The 21,485-nt window shown below is 37.3% G+C and overlaps 1 protein-coding gene across 4 annotated transcripts in view; it reads left to right on the top strand.

The window, feature by feature from the left end:
* METAP1D (methionyl aminopeptidase type 1D, mitochondrial) overlaps positions 1-21,485 on the top strand; it is a 45,034-nt gene that overhangs the window by 9,825 nt on the left and 13,724 nt on the right. For 2 of the 4 annotated variants that reach the window (XM_032114695.1, XM_032114697.1), the window contains exons 2-5: positions 13,520-13,686; positions 16,202-16,351; positions 19,742-19,890; positions 20,563-20,605. In XM_032114695.1, the coding sequence (XP_031970586.1) occupies positions 13,520-13,686; positions 16,202-16,351; positions 19,742-19,890; positions 20,563-20,605 (509 nt within the window). Of the gene's footprint in view, positions 1-7,986; positions 8,307-13,519; positions 13,687-16,201; positions 16,352-19,741; positions 19,891-20,562; positions 20,606-21,485 lie in introns of those variants that run through there. The other 2 variants (XM_032114696.1, XM_032114694.1) reach the window with 2 other exon arrangements.

Here is a 21,485-nt window from a genome sequence, read left to right as displayed (position 1 = left end):
CACTTTCTCTCCCTGACCTTTAGGTCTGTGTCTGCAGTTGCCATCAAAGCTATGTTCCTCTGCTCAGTGGCCACACGACACAGGTTTCCTTAGCCCTTCATCTACCGATCCCTCACTTTGGGGCTTCCATGGCACTCCTTCCCTGAGAAACCTCCTGCCCCAGACACACATTGCCAGCCAGTGCTGCACAGTATGGTGCTTTTCTGCAGGGTGCTTCTGCAAAAATGTCACAGTGAAGTGGCTGGCAGGCAGGCAAGAACACTGCCCAACAACAGGAGGGACAAAGCTGCCCTGTGCTTGAGAGCACACCTCCCTAGCTGTGACCTCTTGGTTCACTGTTCTTCAAGCTTTTTGAGCATTGGTTTTTGTAAGCATCCTCTAGTGGCAGTGTGGACTCCCATGTAGGAAGCTGAAACAAACTGATAATGAACTTACTTTCTAAATAAAAGTCTTGCTATCAAATTCCCCGGTTTTGTCAAGTCACAAGTTGAAAACAACTGCGCATTGTTTGTTATGTATCAGCACCATGTAGTCTGTCCAATTTGGATAATTAAATATTCCCTTTAGCCCCAGTCTGGGTTTGCTGCATTGGGTTAGAGATGGGAAAGAAACAAATGCCTCATCTTTAATAGATTCACAGTCATATATAATTACTTAACAGCAGTCTCCTTCACTTCATAAGATGTGTCATGTAACCAGAGTAGTGCATGTTTTAACTGTAGGAGTAAAATGCAGGAGAGTATGCATGAAAATTTGCATACCACAGAGTAAGGTCTTGTAGTTTATTGGATGCAATTCAGGCAGGAAAATATAGTATGTGGCTATGTTTAGTATAATAAGAAGTGTCAGAATTCTCTATTTTGTCATAGTTATTATATTATATTGCTATGTTTCTAAAATTATCTAGGAGAAATGATTGGTAAATGTTACCAACTGAACTGTTCATTGGCAAAGGGCTTTATCTGCATGATAACTGGCTGTTCCTTGGAGTACAAGGGAAGTTTGAATTTATTTTTTTTTAATTCCCTCAAGATACTTCATATTGAAAAAATTATTTGAGTGAAAAACACTGGAAATGTTTTATGACATAGAAACAAAGTATGGAAAGTTTGTTCGTTATCCTTTTAGACATTATGTCCTTTCCAAATCTGTAATGTCTTTCCCTTCTTAATTTCTGAAGAAAAAGGAGAATGTTGAAAACCAAGTGTTCAACAAGCTGCCTTGCTGCATGGAAGCCTTAGAAAGGAGAATAAAGGGCTCTTCAGAGTTCCTTGGAGGTCTTTTGGCAGACATACTCTGTAGTGTGCAGCCTGAGAAAACTTCCATGAGTGTTTTTGAAAGTCGCACTGTTGTCTTTTGAGTTTAGATTATAAATATCCAGCCACTCTAACCAGCTCTATAAAGTCTCTAGCTTTCACATTTTAAAGATGTTTATTTTCAGGTATTCATTGTTAAAACCTGTTTAAAGCTATGTTTCATTTTAGATCAAGCTCATTTTGAACCATGAAGAACTATTGCAGTAATGAACACGATCTAAATTTGTATGTTAATACTTACAGCGTATCAGATGTTCTCTACAGAAATGTGTACACTTCTCAGATTATCTGTTTCATGCTTTCTTGTACATAAATTTAAATTCAGTCCTGCCTTATGTATTTTTTAAATCTGAAAGTCACCAGATGTGGCATAACATTGAAAGAAAATGACAAGTTTGTTGCTCACATGAATTCTAGCTGTTGAGTCTCAGATTTTCTGATAGACACAGGTGAAGATGGAGTTGGACAAAAGCAACAGTGAACTCCTAGCTTACTTCCTTGTAAAACGGAGATGCTTTATGTAAGAAATGGTGCAGTCACTGCAGATCTGCTTGTATTCTGCTTGACTTCTCAGCTCTTGAGTGTGCTTGTAAACTCATCTAGACTTGTTGAGTAGACTTTTCCACTGGACAAAGTGGATAGGCTTCTCGCAAAGACATGCTGGTTTGACGCTGAGAGGAAGTGTTGCCCACAGTCATTTGTTCAGATCTGAGCATCAAGTCACATCCATGCCTTGTGAATGAAATGGTAGGTGATGACAAGGCTTAATGTCATTGCCATGTGCTTTTTGAGCTAACATCTGTGGGGTGGCTAGGCAGGTCTCACCTCTCCAACCCATTTCTGGTTGTTCTGCACTGATTACTATTAACATAATTCCTATGAGTCATGGCAGAAATGTGTGTTCTTTAAAGAAGTAAATAAAGTAGTGGGTCTTGTCTGGGTTTACAAAGATTTGTTCATGCTCTGACATACCCTGCTAAATCAGCAGAAGCTCAGCTCATGAGAATAGTTCTCTTCCGGTTGCTCAAAAAGATCAAGTTGTACCAGCAAGAATTATTTTGCTGTTATAGCTCTGTCCCAGCAGCTTTCTGAGTAGTACCATTATGTTGTCTGTTAGTTTTGAGTTGTAGAGTACTCTTCTTAACTAATACATGTTTTCTGGCAAAAATTTAATTGCAGAGCAAACCAAAGATTGCAGAAGTGACTGTTTCTAAAATCTGCTTGATAAAGACAGTCTTGTTTTTGTTCATTTGGATGCTGTTCTGTCCAAATAACTCTTCTGTAAAAGCTGATTCAGAAAATCAGATACAGAATGATGTAGCTGGTGGACAGACTTTGGCAGGGCTTGCTGCAACAGTATCCCCAGCTGTGGGAACCAGATGGATGTTGCAAATGGGTTGGTGGGGTGTTGGCAGCTGAAAGTTCAACCAGATCAAAACAATCAGCTGGGGTGGCTGGGGAAAGGCAGCGGTTTTCTCATGTCCTGTCTGATGTGACAAGCAGTGAGAATGGACTACCAACCACTGCAGGATGAGCAAGCATGGCCCAGGCATGGGCATAACGCTTCCAATGACTGTGCCATTGCTAGGGGAACAGCCATGTCAGAATCAACTTTGTTGTAGCTCTTTGCCTACTGAATGCCGAAAACATCAGGAGCCTTGACGTTTATAAAGTTGTGGCCAGGGCTGTAAAACTCAAATTCACAGGCACATCACTTTTCAGTAAGGCATGCATGTAGATTGAAACAGACTTCACATTTTCCATGTGAAAAAAATGTGCAGCAGGATTCTTGGTGTGTAATTGACTGAATCTAAAAGTTCTGAGTTGAGTTTACAAATTAGTAATTGATTAAGTGGACATCCCCATAGAGAATTTCATAGATTACTGCCCAGTTTTGCAGACAAGGTAGCTAAGTATGTTCAGGAGAAGTGCCTGTCATATTTAGCTGGCAAGTTAGATTATCTTCATCTTGTGGAAAGCAAAACATTTATTTCTTCTTATAGATTTACTATCTGTGCAGAAAAGCCTGTGTGAAAAAAGGAAAAGACTTTTCAGTCTAGGAAAAGGAGTTTGAGACCTAATTTCTTGCAAAGACTCCTTTCTTTATCTAGCTTAGAAAATCAGACAGTGGAATAGTCCAATAAACTGTACAAAGTGAGTGAATAACCTCGTGAAAATAGTTCAGAAATTAGATTTGGGTTTTTTGTTTTGGTTTGGTTTTTTTTTAGCTTAATAATGTATTTTTTTAATAAGTGAGTCTGAATGTTTGGTACACAATCATCCTGTTACTTTCTGCCTGTTTTATACTTATGTTCTTTCCTTTAGCATTTATTAGAACAGCTTCCCTTTCTACAGAAGGGCTATGTTATTTATAAATTGGCATTTTATTTGCAATATGCCATATATGAAGTGGGCCGTAGATGGTAGTTACATTGCTTGAGAATAGAACCCTTAATTTTGATGTGTTTTATAAACAATTGGCAATAAATGGCCTCATCCTGTGTCCTTTGACTTTAGTGGGAGTTCTAACAAGTGTGTTTATGCCAGAAGAAGCCGGCTGCCAGCGCAGCGGAGCAGGCAGCGCGCCTTTGCATTCAGCACAGTTGTGTGTCCCCGTGCCAAGAATGAATTTTGCCGATTCAGATTTGCTCAGTTTGTCAACACACAGCTCCCATTGAACTTCGCAGGACGAGAATCATTCTTGGCACGGGGCCGCGGGCAGCCCAGGGAGCGGGGCCGGCAGCGCCGGGAGCTGTGCACTGGCCAGGGGAGCAGCGCCCAGCCTTGGCTTCCCAGTTTCCGAGGCTCCCGTCTCCTGGAGCATGTGTCCGCTGTTGATGGAGTGGTGGGAAGAGTCAGTGATAAAAAGAGATTTCCTAGGTTAGTTTTCAAGGCTATTTTTTTGTGTGTGTGGCTGTCTGGATGATTAATGTGAGTAGGAAAATACTGTTGACCCATTTAAATCATGTTAGACAACATCCATTGCTCATCTACATAATGAAATACACACTGAACATTATAGCCTAAGTATAAGAGCCAGTGAACTACAAAAATAATATTTTACTCATTTAGATTATGAAGTAAAATATAGGACATTAGTACTAATGATAGTATTAAATTTTAAGCCATGCAAATGGCAATTGTCAGTGAAAAAGAACTATAAGTTGAAAAGGCTATTAGCATTTCAGCTTTAACAGTTAATTTGAGTAATTTCTTTTTTCTGCTAGTGTGCAGCTTTAAAAAGTCTATATGCAAAACATTTAATAGTAAGTGCAGAAGTGTTTTTTATATTGTTATTTAATTTCAGTCATTAAAGAAATGTTAGAAATTAATTTGCAATATTAAAATATATTAACATTTTATATTACCGACAGTAAACTGCAATTTTTACTTGGGTAAAATCAAATATAAAAAATATATCAAAAATAAAATTATTAGTAACCAAGAGATGAAATCATTTTAAGCATTTATTTAAGTACCAAAGCAGAAACTGTAGCCTTTAAAAATACAGATTTTGTCAAATAGAAACAGAATTGTCAGCATTTTAAACTAAATACAAATTTTAAAGTACTGAATTTAGGCTGACAGGTTTCTATGGTTACCTACCTTTCCAATAGTTTGGTGAGATGTGTAAATTGGCCTGTGAGTCACTAGTAATTATTTGGGTTTTGTTTGTTGTAGTTGTAATTCTGTGTTCAGTTTGAATCTAATACATTTCATACCACATGCTTTGGTTTATGTATATTTTAGTGTGTATGATTGACAGTGATTGAGCATTTCTTATGGAGTGCTTGGGTTTTTGTCATAAGTGATGTATGTTGGTACTTCTGAAAATGTAAACAACTTCTTCCTGTATCACTGTTTGATAAACAGGGATTTTTATGCTAAAAAGAGGTCTTTGTAAATGTTAACCGAGGAGATAAGTGAAAGGTGTTTAAAAATAATTTAAAACATCTCCCAAACATTATATTGTACTCTTCCAAATTTGATCCATAATTCTGTCATTATAATTCATTCAGTGACCCAAATGTCACATATTTATGAATAAGCTTCCAAGTTACACATTAATAGCACATAGTAATGACTGACAGGTTTAAAAATAAATGTTTTAATCAGGATGCTACAAGTTATCTGCAGCAAGCTCTTGATTAGAACATCTTCCTTGTGCAGAGCATTTTCTTGAAATAAAAATAAGAGCTTATTTCTACCACCGCCACAGCAGTTTAGCAGAAAAAGGTCTAAACTCTTAGACCTCTCTGCTCATATATTTTGAAATCTGGATTAGAGAATGTAATTCCCCAACCTTAGACTCATCACTCTAGCAAGGGACACGTATGTGTTTTCTCAGTAAAGACTTACTGTCCTAACATAACTTGTGTTTTCATGTGAAAACAGGACAATACAAGTAATTAATAACTTTTAACACAAGGCAAGAATTACTACTAGCTGTCAATTTTACCAAATGAGTAGTAATGTAATCTTACTTTATGAAGGTATTCATCCCAAAGTTGCTAGCCATGTGCACTTTTTTTCTTAATTTTGGGATAAGACTGACCTATGATTCAGAAATCATCATGTGTCCTTAGAGATTTGGCTGCAGGTGTATTCAAAATACTTATTGCAGGAAAAAGACCAAATACTTTTTCTCTTCCCATGTGTCAAGCTACACAAAACATCTTCATACAATGTTCAGGAGCATTCCTAAATTTCCTACACAAAGATTACTCTTATTTGAGCAGTGTTGCTTGCCTACTAAAAGGGTGGGAAATGTTTTTTATGGTGATCCAGACATATTTTTTCCATTTCAGGTGGAAATTTAAGAGGTTAAAGTAGAATTTTTTTTAACATTTAATACTGTGTCAGGCATGTATATAGGACATAAATATGCCAGGTGAAAAACAGTTGTTTCACAGAGCACCTGAAAAGATTTTAACCCAGTAGGATTCAATGAATGTTAGAGCTGTGGGTGGGTGCATACAAACAACAAGATTTGGTATTGTGCTGTGTGTAAGGACTGTTTGAATAGCTTATTATTTTAATCTGGAACAACTGCTATTTTTTAAACTAACTTGTTCCAATAGCTGTTACTTCCCTACAAAATCAAAATAATTAATACAATAACCAATCTTTCAAGCAAAAGCAATTTCTCTGAGCTTTTAAAAAATCTAAAGATAGATAGAAAGTGCTTGGAAAATGTATTTAAATATGGAAGCCTGAGCAGATATGTTTCTCATTCTAATTTATTCACTTTATGATAGATTAATTTACTCAATAAAGGAATGCAGTAACATAAGAGGAATGTTTCTACTGCTAGTCAGAGAAGTTGAAACTTGCCAGATGCTGTGATCTGGAGCCTAAATTCCCTTGATAGTAACTGTGATTGAAACCCTTAATATTGCTTTGTCCAGCTTTTGTACTGGACTTGTCTCATTTTGTGGAGATATTGCTTTAGACAACACTGTCTTTTTATTTTCCTCTTCTGTTTTTCTATCAGAGAGAGAAAATGTAGTAGAAATAACATTAGGATGGAAGGCTCTATTGGAGAACTGCAGTGTCCTGTTCCCAAAGTTAAGTCTGTGCAGCCTGATCCCGTGTTCTGTAATAGACAATTCATTTCCTTTGGTATATTAATGAATATGTCTCAGCTATAGTTAGATTGTACTCTTTATTTTTTAAATCCTATAATAAAAGGGGGAAGTACTGTTTAATGATACCAGAATTTTATTCAGTTAATTTATTTCTTATACTGCCTTGGTGTAACTCTGTGTTGTGTATATATACAGAACTGCTCAACTGGTCAAAGGAGGTTTTAAGGATGTAATACTAATTTTTTCTTCTTGTTTGTTAAAGTTGTACTGTCAGTTGCTGCTGATAAAAGGTGGCATCGAGCCAGCTTCCTGAAGGAGCTGTGGGGAGGGTCATGGCTTGTCATGACCTGGGCACTGGTACTTGAATGTTGTTATTATTGGGATGAAGTACCCTTAGGCTGTCATCCTTCCTGTAAATAGAAGGGGTTCTGATTCTCTGTGGTTTCCCAGTTTACCAACTTGCAGAACAGCTATTTTGTTGGCCCTAAGTTTGACTGAATAATGAATTAGAAGCACAGCACGATTCCAGAAGGCACTGATTCATCATTTTAGTCTGTTAGTCTAGACCAGATCATAGTAAGTAAAGGCAAACAAGAATCTGTTTCCCTATAGTTGATAAATTTACAAACTGATATGTATTGGCATATAGCCAACGAATTGCCCAGTTCCACCCTGTATGAAGTAAGGCCAGAATTGTAATTAGCAAGGAGCATAACTGAGGGCCAAAACTGACTTTTTTGGTGACATGGAGGAGTCATGTTGATGTTGGCAGAGGGGCTGACTCTTCTGCCTTGGAGTCGGTCGCTGTTCGACCATTGCTTTGCTTCATTGCCTCTTAGGAGAGTAACAAGAACAGTTCTGTTAAATCCTTTATTAACTAAACAAATTCTGTCGTTAATGTCCAAAAAAATTAGATATTTAAATAAAACAATCCCAGTTAGAATATAATGTTTGCAACATACTGGCCTGTGTTTCGATTTATCAGGGTAGGGTCATAAGCATGCTGTTGTTGAAGTTTTCACCAATGTGTTGATGTCGTAACTGAAGTCACATCTATCCTGATGAATATTTCATTTCCCCAATCATGCTATTAAAAACAGAGTGTTTTTACCCTTTCATTTCTGCTTTCTCTTTTCCAGTGACAGCTGTGGCTGCGTCCTGTTTACAAATTGCTGCTAGTCACATTTTCAGTAGTCCTTACGGGTTTTGCTTTCCCCTAATACATCCAATTAGGAGGAAATATTTCTCGCAAGCACCGACTTGCTCTTCTCCTTGTAATGACATAGTTCTGCAATCCAGGAAACAGTGCTGCATGGTGTCCATGTCCACGATTTCCTGATGTGGGAAAAACGTGTGGAAAGCATCTGGAGAGGAGGAGACCCCCTTTACCAGCTTGTTTCCTGTAAGCAAAATTGGAAGACCTTGTCTGTGCAAATAGATTTCAAAATAGAGTCTGCCCTTTGACTGTCTCCATAATTACACAGCGCTCTCTGTATTTTATTTGGCTGCCAGAGCAGTTAACCCCTGGAAGTAAGGGGCTGATGATGGCGTGACCAGCAGGGGTATGCAGACATGACCATGTGAATACACTCTTGTTTGGAGAAGCCTGTTGTTAAGACCTTCTTGCAATATACTTTTACCAAATTTGAGAATTATTATGTGTTGGATTATGTTGATTAAGGTACGTTATATCCGTAATGTACAGAAAATGTGGAGGTATTAGTTGCAAAAAAGGAAAAAAAAAAGAGAAACAAAAAAAAGTTCTTTCATGGCTTTGATGTAATCAACATCTGTCAACAGAATGAATTTGCTTTTGTTTAATTTCAAGGGCTCTTGTCCTTCTACTTTGCCCAATCAGTTTCAACTTCTGCCTCAGGCATTTCCCTGTGTTGTTCTTGGAGTTTTTTTCTTTTTTTTTTCCCTTCTTTTTTTTTCTTCTTTTTTTTTTTAGCAAATGCACAGGTTATTGCATGTGAAATGTGAGCTGCTCTTCTGCTACACAGGTTACCCAGAGCTGGAAAGAACCTTTAATCTTTCCCATCCTATTTTTGAAGCTTGGACATACCTTTGCAACAAGGGGGGTTACAAAGTCGGTGTTTTGTTAGACAGTTAGAGTTACAATTGCAAGTTAAGGTCTTTCAAACCACAGTAATTATTTTGGATTGAAAAATGGGAACATTTTGTAATTAGTGGTAAAAAACTAAGTATTCTTACCTAGTTGACTTGGCTGGATTCCACGTATTGTTACCCTTAGTGATTTTTAATACCTCATTTTAAACTTCAATCCTCAGAAGTTTCAGCAAAATGAATATTTGCACAAGTAGCTAAATTATGCTAGAGTAGTAAAATCACCTGACAAGCCAAATGAAAGATCTCTAGTGTTTTACCTCCAAGTGAGTATATATTCAGAAAATCTCCAGTCATTCTTTTTTCAGTTTAAAAAGAAAGATTAAATCACATATTTTGAAAAGGGTTGTCAGAACAATGCTTTTGATGTTGTTAACTTTATCGAAAGCAAGTCGATTTTATTTCCTAAATAGTTTGGGATGTTAATTCTTGTAATCCTAAATAATTCTGGTACTCTGCTTCTGTTGATACTATGACTAAATTATTTTAAAATATGTTAATTTATTTCTTGTCTCTTTTAAGATGTACCCTTTTATTTATTGTAGCTCAGAACTGTCACAAAGTTTATCCATTGGTAATATTTTTGTTATTTGCTTGGAAAATTGAAATTTTTCATGAATAAATACCAGAAAAATGGTTGCTAACAATCACATTTGATGAATCATGTAAATGAGCAGGTTTTTGCACAGCTATCCCACACTTCATTCATTGAAAACATGGCTTGATAAATTGCTGTAACTGTTAAACAAGAAGCATTAGAAAAGGGCTTATGTGAGAGTTCATTTTCAACATCTCCCGTTAAAAATACTTCTTGACCAGAGGAAAATCACATTTAAATTACTAAAATCAACTTAATTAAGGGTCATTAATAGAGATACACATAAAAAACTCTCCACTCTATGAGTGAAATGGGAGCATTTCATTATATAGTATAACATGCATGAACAGATAACAATTAAAATAGCCCTAGAGTAAAAGGCTAATAAATATAGGGCACATTGTGCTGCAAAATCAGTCACTTAAAAATGCTCCCACCCATCATAATTTTTGAATGCCATATTCAGCCCCTCTGACTGACTCATTTAGAAGAGGAAAAAAATGTAATTTCCACAAAGATAAATTAATCTGGTAATTCACAAGAGCTCACAGTGCATATTTATATTATTAATCCAAATGAGGGTCTGGAAGGTGTGCTGAGGAATCCAGCGGCTCCAGCAGGACATGCACGCACACGGATTGCACAGTGGGATTCACTGGCAGCTCAGTGGAGCAGTTGTCAGTAATTTTCTGTGCTCGACGCATCCAAGCTGCTGATGTGATTTGGTAATGCTGCTGCTAATTCTCCTTAGTGCAGCTGATAGTAAATATTCTGTTGCTCGTGGCAGATGATGTAGCCTTGCTGTTGGGGTACAGAATAAACACATAGAGGGTCAACTTCGTATCGTGGTCGTGCTGGTCTGTTACCAGCCTACCCAGTTTCACATGCCACGCTCTCCGGTGGCTGCAGTTTCTGCTGGAAGATGCATAAATGCCATTTTATGAATTATCTTACAGTAATTAATATACACAGAAAGCTGAACAAAAAGGATGTGCTTGAGCACCAGTGCTGCAGAAGTAAATAAAGGCACTGAGAAAAGCTTTGATGGGTGTAAGGGGTGGGGAGGAGGGAATCTTTGAGCCAGACTTGGAGAATACAGACAGTTGTTCCTGTCTTGGGTGATTGATGATGTTGCTATAACAAATTAGCTGGAAATATGGGAGCTTAAAAAATAAAAGGAGCTGTGGAGGCATTAGAAGGCTTTCTTAAGGAAGGAAGTGTGTGGATGGAGTCCAGATTTTCATTATAAACGAGTAACTTCATTATATTTTAATGCCGTTTTATTTAATTTTATTTTTACTTTGTAGGAGAATGTTTTCTCTTATAATTTTTTATATTTCAAATAAAGGTTTAGTTGTCCTGTGTTTATAATTCGTGTGATATAATTTAGGAATTGTATTTTAATATGGTGATACTTATTTGCTTGTCTCATTCCTTCTGTTCAAGTAGTAGATATTTTTGTATGCATCTGGTTTATAATGAGTAGTTAGTAGAATAACAACAGCCTGCAGTACCTTATTATCCTGCTATTTTGTGACAACGCTTGCAGTGTATCCTTGGGAGAACAGAGGTAAAAATTTTATTCCAAATAAAAAGGCATCCCTTCTGAATGTGGGCTAGTCAATAGAAATGCACCCGTGAATATGGTTTAATGTATTTAAGAGTGTGTATTTGGGGGGTGTACATTGGGAATAATTGACAAGCACACTGCACCTTTTCTTCCCCAGTTAAATTGTGACACAGTAGACAAGGTGCCCAGTGAGCATGCTGGGCATCAAGGAGAGCATTTGAAATATATTTTCATGTATTGATGTCCATTTGGATGTTAGCTGACCACATCAGTGAGTGTGGGATGTTGATATATTTATAGTACCTTTAGCTGTAGTAAGAGCAAGGTACTTCAACTGCACTTTGTAAAAGAGGCAACTTGGCTTACCCTGTCAGAGTGATTGCTGCTTCCGGTGACCCAAAAGTTGCTGCCTCAACAGATTCTGTGCTTCCAAATTCCAGAAACGAGAGCAAACCAGACAGGGAGTTTGTAGGATGCTTTGGGTTCTCTGGACGTGCTTACAGTTGCAGGTTAGGTGACCCTTTCTTTATTTTTTGTATGCTTGGGTGTTTTTTGTTAATTGGACAATGATTTTTTTTTCTTGTGAAGGAGACTCTAGGAAAGTAGGTTATGAGGCTGCTGTTTAAATTCTAATTAATAGGCTATCAAACCAATTCATCCCCCTGTTAACTGGGCAGCTTCACTTCCTTGGAGACGCTTTCTCCTGTTTTGAAGCAGGCAGCTTCCACTGGGGTGCTTAGGTTATACTGAGAACTTGAGGTGAACCTCATCCTTCAGCTCCACTTTGTTGCTTACTAACAATTTTAAAAAAACACCCAAAAAAACCCACCAGTAAAAATTTGCTTGAGTAAAAGTTTCTACACCTGAGTGAACCTTTCGGATATCGGTACCTAAATGTAGCCCTGACGTGCAAAGAGACAGTCGGGAACACTTCTAATGCGAACCTGATGCAACTATTTCATTCAGTCTGGGTTTGGGGCTCCAAAACAGTGCATAACTCGAATCTTCTGTATGTCATGGAATACTGTAAGAGGGCTGTCTGTGAAAGGTTGCACATGTGGAAGGATAATTTCTGCATCTGAATATGATAAATGCATTCAAAGGAAAGGAAGGAAGGTACAATAGAATAAAAACATGCGAGATATGAAAGAAACTCTTCTAAAAATTTTTTTTTGCGTAGATGCAAAATATGCTGTAGATTAATTTCTTTATTTCTGTGATATAAAAATGTTTAGTTACTTCTGTTTAAACAAAAACTTTTTACTGAAGAATAGTTATTCATCTGGATTACTTGCCACAAGATTGCTCTTGTATTTGTATACATAATGACATTTTTCAGAAGCAGATCAACTGTTATGTTAAACTTACGTTTCAGAAAAAAACCCTATGTTTAGATTGTAGAACGTTTGAGTAGTGGAAATACACACTGTGTGTAATTGTAATGTAATTGAGCAGTGTCAATAATCCTTTTGAATTTCCTGGTTTTGATGTTAGCATTGTCTTTTGTGGTGCATTATTTTGGTTTTGATGTCTCTGAGAGCCTTTGGGCCCCAATGCCCTTTCTTTTCCTTTTTTTCCTTTTTTCTTTTTTTTCCCTTTTCCTTTTTTGAGGGGGAAAAATGTGTCATTGCCCAACAACTAGGTTTGAGCTATGAAACTTTCATCCCAAATTCCCATGTGAATCAAATGGAAATCTGAATCAAATACTCCAAATAAATTACAAATTTTAATCCCTTCAATTACTTTTGGCCAAGATTAAAAATATCTCCTGAAGTTTTTTCTGTTGCTCCCTGAACAAGATGAACCCCGTTCTTTGTGTCTTGAGCAACAAGACAAAGAGAAACATTAGCTTTGTTATGCTCAGATCCGTGACCAATTCTGCAAAAATACAGCTGAAAATATTGGCTGAAATAACATTAAATCTTTTTTTTTCTTCTCTTTTTTCACTATTGTCCCTTATTAACTGCTTTGCCAAGCCTTGAACAGTGCAGCCGTGTAAATTGCTCCAAGCAGCAGCCAGTTAGAGCATCACTCCTGTCTGTAAACTGTGGGGAATTTACCCATTCTGCTTTTTAATGCATCAAACCAAAACAGATTTGGTGTTTTATAAAGCTTCAAAGTACTGTTTTGGAAGTTTTTTGTTCTCATTTCTTCTCATTCTTACTGCTCTTTCTTAAACAGTGCAAGATTTTAATTACCCTTGGCAACTACGTGAGTTCTGTGCTGTGTTTTACATGGTGCCCTTCTTTTTGCATACTTTCCATTTTGTAATGTGTAACTAGGAAAAAATACTAATAATTTTTAATTTATCTGTTAACAGGTTCTGTGACTGGCTGCCACATAATCTTTTCTTCTTGCAATCGTAACTACCTGCACAGGCACTCAAGCAATCATCAGCAAAGATGCTTCTTCTTTCAGGGACAAAGAAATACTGCTTATAGTGTAGTTTGGCCAGCCATGGTTTCTCCAGCTCACCGAGTTCCTAAGGTACTGCAATTTCTGTTACGTAATCTGTTCTTCAGTCAGTGTACAGTTTGATTGCAGTCATGATCAAGTGTATTTGTTGTCCAACAGCTGGGGGTTGGATCACTGTCTTGTTGCTTGGTCTGGTATTTGAAATAAGAGAGCTGGTGTTCAGCTGTCTACCATGTTAAACATGGTGATGTATTTAGTTATGAGGGAGTTCAAACCTGGGGCTTGTTCAGTTATAGTAGTGTAAATGTGAGTATTATTATCTGTCAACAATTCTGGGTCCAGATTCTTGTTTGGAACAATTATAGACAGTCTTACTAGAAGTCAGGAGGAATCACTCATGATCATCTGAGTCCCTTTCTGTATAAATCTCTAGCAAGCAAATTATAAAAATGTTTATATTTTGCTGATGGTTTTATTGTTTATGTCAGAAAGAGGACAATACCTTCTGGTAGCTGTCCCTCAATCCCACTACACATTTTAAACTTGTCTTTTTTGTGCCTGAGTGTTCTTTTTCCTTGCAACATATATTTTTATTTTTATTTACTTTAGAGCCAAAAGGGACTTTTTCATGCAAATGCAAATTTAACATGTGCTCCACTTCTGGTTTCCTTTTTTGCCTTTTCTTTTTTTTCCCCCATTTAATTACAGCATACAGATTAACTGTTTAGTATCTTTCCTTTAGCCAAAAGAAACCAAAGTACCCTTTCTAAACAGTGCTTCACAGGATGTGTATTAGTACTTTTTTCGATTTTGTTTTTCCTTTTAGTATAGATTTCTTATGCCAATAAGAAATGGGCTCGAAATACTAAAAGGTTGTTTGATAGGAAAGCAGATAAGAATGATGGATGTAGGGTTCTTAGCCCTAAGAGGCTGTGGCAGCTCTGTGTGCAGGGAGAACATAGGGTTGCATCCTCTATATATTTTCAAAAGCTTTAAAAGCGTAGAATTTACAAACTTTATTTTCTGTATTTAGATGCTTCTTTTAGGATAAAGAGGAAGAAATATATTGCCATAATGAAAACTTTTCTTCCCAGATCAGAGTTCTCAGACTGTCTAAAAATCAGTCCAACTCTATGAACTCTGAAAACCTGATGGCAAAGTTATTACTTTTATTCAGAGTATGCCAGAAATCACATTGAAATAACATAGTGTTTTTTAAGATGTTGGTGTGAAACTGTCCACATAGACATTTGTATGTACGCTTCTTTGGGCTTCTCCCTTAACAGTTCTTAGAGGTCAGTAGGATCATATCTCAGTTAACAGGGGACTGCCCTCCAAGGAGAAAGCGAGGATGATGCTGTGTATGGAGTTGCTAATGCAACAAATGGTGTTGTTTTGGGGTTTTTTTAATTAAGGCCCAAACTACTGCATTAGGACATTGTTAAGGTTGATACAGCATTAATTTGAAAGAAATGGGAATCTGAAATTCAGTTGATGTAAGTTCACTAAAGATTCACTTTTTATGGGATTAGACATAGAATACCTGTAGGAGTAGCAATAGTCTTCCTATTTAAAGTCCCAACAGAGCTCATTAGTTGCCCCACTCTTTGTTACTCCTACACCTTGTTGTTGTATGGTCATGTTGCATACAGCCTAAATGCCTACTTTGTTTTCTGCCTGCCAGCTTGACTCTGTATTTTGTGAAGTCAGTGCAAAACTCACCCTGTGGCCAGCATGACAGAAAATCAGCCTGGCTGTCATGGGCAAAGGGATTCTTCCGCAGCCAGTGAAACAGCCCAGGACCCTCCGAGAGAAAGTGCATTTCCATCTCTGTGCAAGACATTAGTGTTCTTATTAGCTTGCATGTTTATAAACGTTGTGAAATTGTTGTGGATTTTTAAAAAATCAGATATTGAATTTCACCTCATGCGAGGGCTGAGAAGTTCTTTTGTGGAAAAAATGAGGTTTATTACACTTCCCTTGACATAGCAAATTTGGATACCTTTGTGTAATGTTGTAGATGGACAAATTCGGGCACAGCATATGAACTAGATTAATGTGTAAAAGCCTTTGAATTAAAATGAGTTAAATCCTAAGGTTCTTAGTCAAAAAGCAATCTCATGGATTTCTCAATAGGAGTTTTGTCTGAATGAGAAACACGGGATTTGATCAGGTTTAATTTTGAGACTAATTCTGTATGTTTGTCCCATCTTCTTCCCATTTCCAGTGTTTAGATGCCTTTTGTTGAAAATGTCCCTCTTTGCAAAAGATAATGAAGGGTTTTTAAGTCTTTTTCCCAGTTTCCTAACTTGAGACTGTCTGTGCTGGAAGTCAGCTGCAGTATCTGGAGTTTCAGTACTGGAAGGCTAACAGACTGTGTAAGTCAGTAGTAACAGGCAATGTTAAGTTCAAAAGGGCAGTGGAAGAAATACTGAGGCAGCCTTGAGGGTTTGCCCTGATGGCTTAGGAAGGTCGATACTACGACAGAAAGGGCAAGCTGCCATGAAGCAGGAGGCAGTATCTGAGAAAATGATCCCATTGTCATGCTCAGTTTTCTGATCTTCATTTTCAATCCTTTTTCTCCAAGCACATAAAGAAGCCAGACTATGTGACGACAGGCATTGTACCAGACTGGGGAGACGACATAGAAATTAAGAATGAAGATCAGATTCAAGGGCTTCGTCAAGCTTGTCAGTTGGCCCGTCATGTCCTGCTTCTGGCTGGAAAGGGCTTAAAGGTAACAATTACAGAAGTCCCCTAACAGCTTGGATGTCTTTTATGCTTTCACTTATTTGGGTTTCGTTCCTACTTCTTTTTTTTTTTTCTTTTAACTCTCCTATAATGTGCATCCAACTTTAAGTTTGATCCTGAAAAAATAAGGATTTATTAACTTTTGATTCAGTTCATGATATGCCTGTTTAATTATTTCTGTATTTTGGATCTATGTCATGCTCAGTTGTGGCTCAGGTGTAATAGCTCTGTGTTTGTTATCTCCCTTTGTTCGGATTGTGTCAAATCGTGTGAGTTTCTCCTAAGGCCCATGCTACATTTTTTCCTTTCATTTCATGGCCCATCTTCTTCATATGTCATTCTTTCCAGCTCTGCATGTGTACAAGCCCAAACTTGGTCTGCCTTCTCCATTCCCGTCTATCCTTCAGCTCTCGCTGTCCTGTGGGATCCAATAACACTGATAGAGCTGCCGTTGGAAAAAACAGCTGCCAAATTCTACACAATTTTCCAGAGTGCATTGATAATAAAGCCTCATGGTTCCCAGAAATGTTCCTACAGTATGCTTTTTGGGATACCTCCCAAGAAAAAATATAGAGGGAGGAGCCTACTACCCAGGTTTTGCAGACGATGAAGTGCTTTTTTAGCCTTGCCTTGGTATTTCATGTAATAGCATATTGGATAAGGTGAAATGGGTTGAGTAGCTATGAGATGCAGAGATAGATGGGGACTGTAGGTCAACGCCATTGACTTAAAAGGGGATTTTTCTTTCAGCTCTCATCACTATTTCACAAAGGTTTAGTTCTGGAGCTGGGATGGCCAATGAAACTGCCTGAAGCTTTAATCTTACTTGGCTTTGTGCATGTTTAACTTTTTTAATGTTCAGTTATTTCTCAGTACAATAAAACTTACTCATTTAAAGTTAAGGGTGTATATATGTTTCTGAAGGGTCAGGGTACAATGTGGATTTTGAATGAGAGCAGTTTTTCACAAATACTCTTCGGTTGTTATCATGTGTAAATACACAATTATGCAGTATGGTGTAGTTTATGATGCAGTTCATAGTATGTGCCAAATCATGCATAATAGCAAAATACTGCATACACATAATGAATGTTTTGGAGCAAAAATATGTATAAGGTAATAATTACATAACCAGGACCTGTGTACTGGGAGGGAAGTGGCATTTGGAGTTGCAGTGCTGAGACCACTGCCCAGGTCAGTCACAGACTGCTGGGGAGCTCTGTTTTTCACAAGTGTTTGTTCAAGACTCTCCTGACTGGGAGGAAGCTCCAAAACTCTCCCTCATTGACCGTGAACATCTTCTGCTTTCCAGCCTGTTGCTGCACATGGTCAGTTTATACCCATCTGTTCTTGTGCCAACACTGCTCTTTAATTTAAACAGCTTCCTGCCTTTCTTTGAGTCTTCCCCTTCATGTGGGAATAGAGCTGTGCACCAGACTAAACAAACCAAGCTCTTTCAGGCTATTCTCGTAAGCTAAACTCTGCATTCCTGTTTTACCTGAAGAGTCCCACCCTCCACCTGTTCCTGTTATCTTGCTGAACCCACCTTGCACGCAGTCCTCCAAACTGGCTCTTGCCTGTGCTTTAGCTAGTGGCAATAAGATCCCCCAATATAACAAGGGTGCATTATAATCCATAGATACAGAGAGATATAGTTTGATCATGGTTTTGATGTTACCGTTACTGCCTGTGGGACTTCAAATTACAATATGGTATTATATATGATAGCTTTCCTGATTTGAGTTACAGATTTGGGAATAAAGCAGCAGATTCTATGACATGAAAATATTTTATTATATACCATTGAATTGACCTGCTCCAAATAAGGGATTAGGTGCATTGTAGGTGCATCCCAAACTTGCCCAACTAACAAAAGTATCTTTAAAAGTAAAGCACATACTGTTAAAAGCAGAGCTTTTCACAGGGTGTAAGCCATGCAGAGGCCAGAGGGCTGTCTGCTGAGTATCCAAAAGCCACATCAAATTGCTTGAGCAGAGCAGCAGTAAACAGCAGACAGCCAAGTACATAGCAGTTCAGTTTGTCTGTGGGCTAAAGATGAAGATGTTTGAGCAAAGGCAGGAGCAACAAACTTACATTTATTCAGAATCAACGGCTTCCGTATTCAATGCAGAGAAGTGCCAAGGCTGCAGCTGCCATCCCAGCACTGAGGCTGCAATGGCTACTGCAAAGCAGGGGGCATGTGCAGTAATCCCAAATCCTGGTCTTGAACCCACGTTCGTTGCTCCTCACTTGCCCAACAACGTTTCTGTGCTGAACAAAATTCAGCTGAGTAAACAGACCTGGTTTTATGCTCAGCACAGTACACAAGTGCACTCTCCTGTATTCACTGTGCATGGCCACTCAGTATTTCAATATATGACTGTCTCCTCCACCACAGCCTACCTATATTCCACATGTTACTCCAAAATCACAGCCACTGTGATTTTTCCTTCAGTGTGCTAAGAATGATACTCATATCTGTACTAAGTATGATTTTCAAGGGCTCAGAACTCATTCAAATCAAAATCAATTTACAGAGGAACCCTCAAAAGTACTTCTCAATGAGAGAGGTTTCCCTACCAAATTTGAAATTTCAGCTCTAACCATTCCGGAGACAGAGTTGATCCAAAAGAAAAGTGAGAATAATGTCATTTTAAGCATGTGAACTTTCCACTCCATGGATACTCAGAAAATGGCTGGATGATTTACAAGAGGGGATTTTTTTTTTTTTTAATATGTAAAATCTTGAGGAAAAGATGAATCTAGAAAACGTCAAGCATAAAAATTAAGATTTCTAAAAATGATGGGTCAGCGCTTGTAGATTCACTATGATCACCCAGGTTATGGCAACTTTAAGTAAAATATCCTCAAAATTTGAAGCTAAATATTTAAATATTTTATAAAATTTAAGAATACCTGGAAAACAATTTCTTAAAATGCTTAAATACATTGTGGTAAATGTACAGGACAATTACAAGACTTAATATCCTTTCTTTTACAAATAAAAAGTAATGTTTTGTTTTAAGGGACTGAAAACATTGAAATGAGACATTTCTGTAGCAGCTACTGAAACTATGCCATGGGAAATTGGTGTCTCTGAGAAAGTATATATGGAAAAAAGAATAGAAAGGAAGTAGTATTTTAAATTTTCTAGGAACCTTTGAGTGCTCATTTCTACTGCATGCTTTATTTAAAACGTTTTTTTCTGAAAAAAAGTCCATATACCAATAAAATATATCAGACAGTATAGTGTTTTATATCAAAGCAATGTATTTGAAACATCCAATATTTCATTGAAGCTTGGCTGCAATCACATTCAGTAAATATAAGAAACTCTCTTTGCTTTTTTAACAGGATGTTATGTTTGATATTTTAGGTTGGCATGACAACTGAAGAAATAGATTCCATTGTTCATCATGAAATAATCAGACAGAATGCTTATCCATCACCTCTGGGCTATGGAGGTTTTCCAAAATCTGTTTGTACTTCTGTAAACAACGTGGTATGTCATGGTATTCCTGACAGGTATTTCCTCAATAATTTTCATTTTACAACCGGGAATTAAAATGTTAAACTGAAATTAATAAATTGTATTTAATATTGAACATATTTCAGCTTAACTAAATGTTGTATGTAAATGCATTGTAGATGCATGTTACCACATGATGCTGATAGCTGTTATAGAATTATGCATGTGAAATAGAAAAAAAATGTATTATCCTGTTTGTCCAGACACTTAAAGAAAAACAGCGTATTGCATTTTGAGTTTAGTGTGTGGGGAAAAAAAAACCAGTACAGTCTGATTTTTTTTTCATCCAGCAAAATAAGTATAGGCTAAGGAATAAATATATTTGAATTTATGTGGGGTTTTTTTTTATATTCGCAATACATTCAGCTACTCACAAAGTAAAATATGAACCCTAGTGAGAGAAAAAGAATAAATATAATGGTAGATTTTTCAGGTGTTGATATGTTTTTCTGGTAGTTGTTTCTCATTATTTTATATTCAGCTACACTTGTTCTCTAGGTAGTCAGAGCTGAACATTAAAAATGGTTATTCTGTTTGCTTCTGCCTTCCTCCATCACAAAATACCTACCCCTTGATTTTTTATGTATGTGTCATTAGGTGTTTATTCTTATATTCCCTTTGTTGGGAACTGTCTGTCACCATTATTTTTTTTTCTGTTTATGTTTCAGTCGACCTCTTCAGGATGGAGATATTATCAACATTGATGTCACAGTGAGTAATTCATATAAAAAATAGTCTTTGATCAACTTTAGAATCACTAGTAGCAACAGGAAGAATAGTGGATTGGAGATGGGGGATGCACAGATGGATGTGCTGTTTACTTCTGAGCCAAGGCACAAGCAGCTGGTTTCCTTTTCTGTTTTTAACTGTGTGTTTATTCCAGCTAGACTCAGGCCTGACTTGAATTTAGGACTGGAATCAGATGCACTGAGATCAATGTTGGCCTAAGTGAAATGTCAACCCAATCCTGCTATGTGTCATGTTTTTGAGAAGGTGTAATTGTTATTGATCCACTGTGTAGTTAATGCAGAGCACCATAGTACTGGGCAGCAGCTGAAGATAGATATGTATGAGATGAGCTAACATGAAGAAAGCCAGCATTTTTCCTTCACTCTGCCAAGATTGATCTTCCTCTTCCTGCTGATTTTGAGTGGGGCCTGACATTATCTTACTCTGTCATTAGAGGCTACATTGGCCTGTGTATGTCAGTCTATTTGGACAGCAACTCTTTTGCTAGCAGTGTTCCCTACATTTATTAAAACCCCCGAAGGTAGTGTTGTGTTCCATTTCTGGTATAAAAGCCCTGAACCTTTTGAGCAGAAACAGAAATAGTGTGATATAACCATGACTTAATATTTCCAGGGAATCATCAATTATAGCTATTTAAATAAACACGGGCTGGGTTTTCCTAGGAGCAAGAAAGCACAGGAACTGGAAACCTAATTCTCATTTCATTTATGAAAAAAATATTTGTGTCTTGCACAAGTTTTTTTTTCTTTTTGCTGTGCATGTTTGTATTTTTCTGAAGTGCTATTTATTTCTAATATGAACACAGAGGTTTTGAATCCCACCATTATTTTGCAATAATATG

The sequence above is a fragment of the Corvus moneduloides genome, chromosome 7 (genome assembly GCF_009650955.1).
Source record: "Corvus moneduloides isolate bCorMon1 chromosome 7, bCorMon1.pri, whole genome shotgun sequence".
Lineage (NCBI taxonomy): Eukaryota > Metazoa > Chordata > Aves > Passeriformes > Corvidae > Corvus > Corvus moneduloides.
Note: the sequence above shows the minus strand (reverse complement) of the source record. Positions and strands in the feature narration are given on the sequence as shown.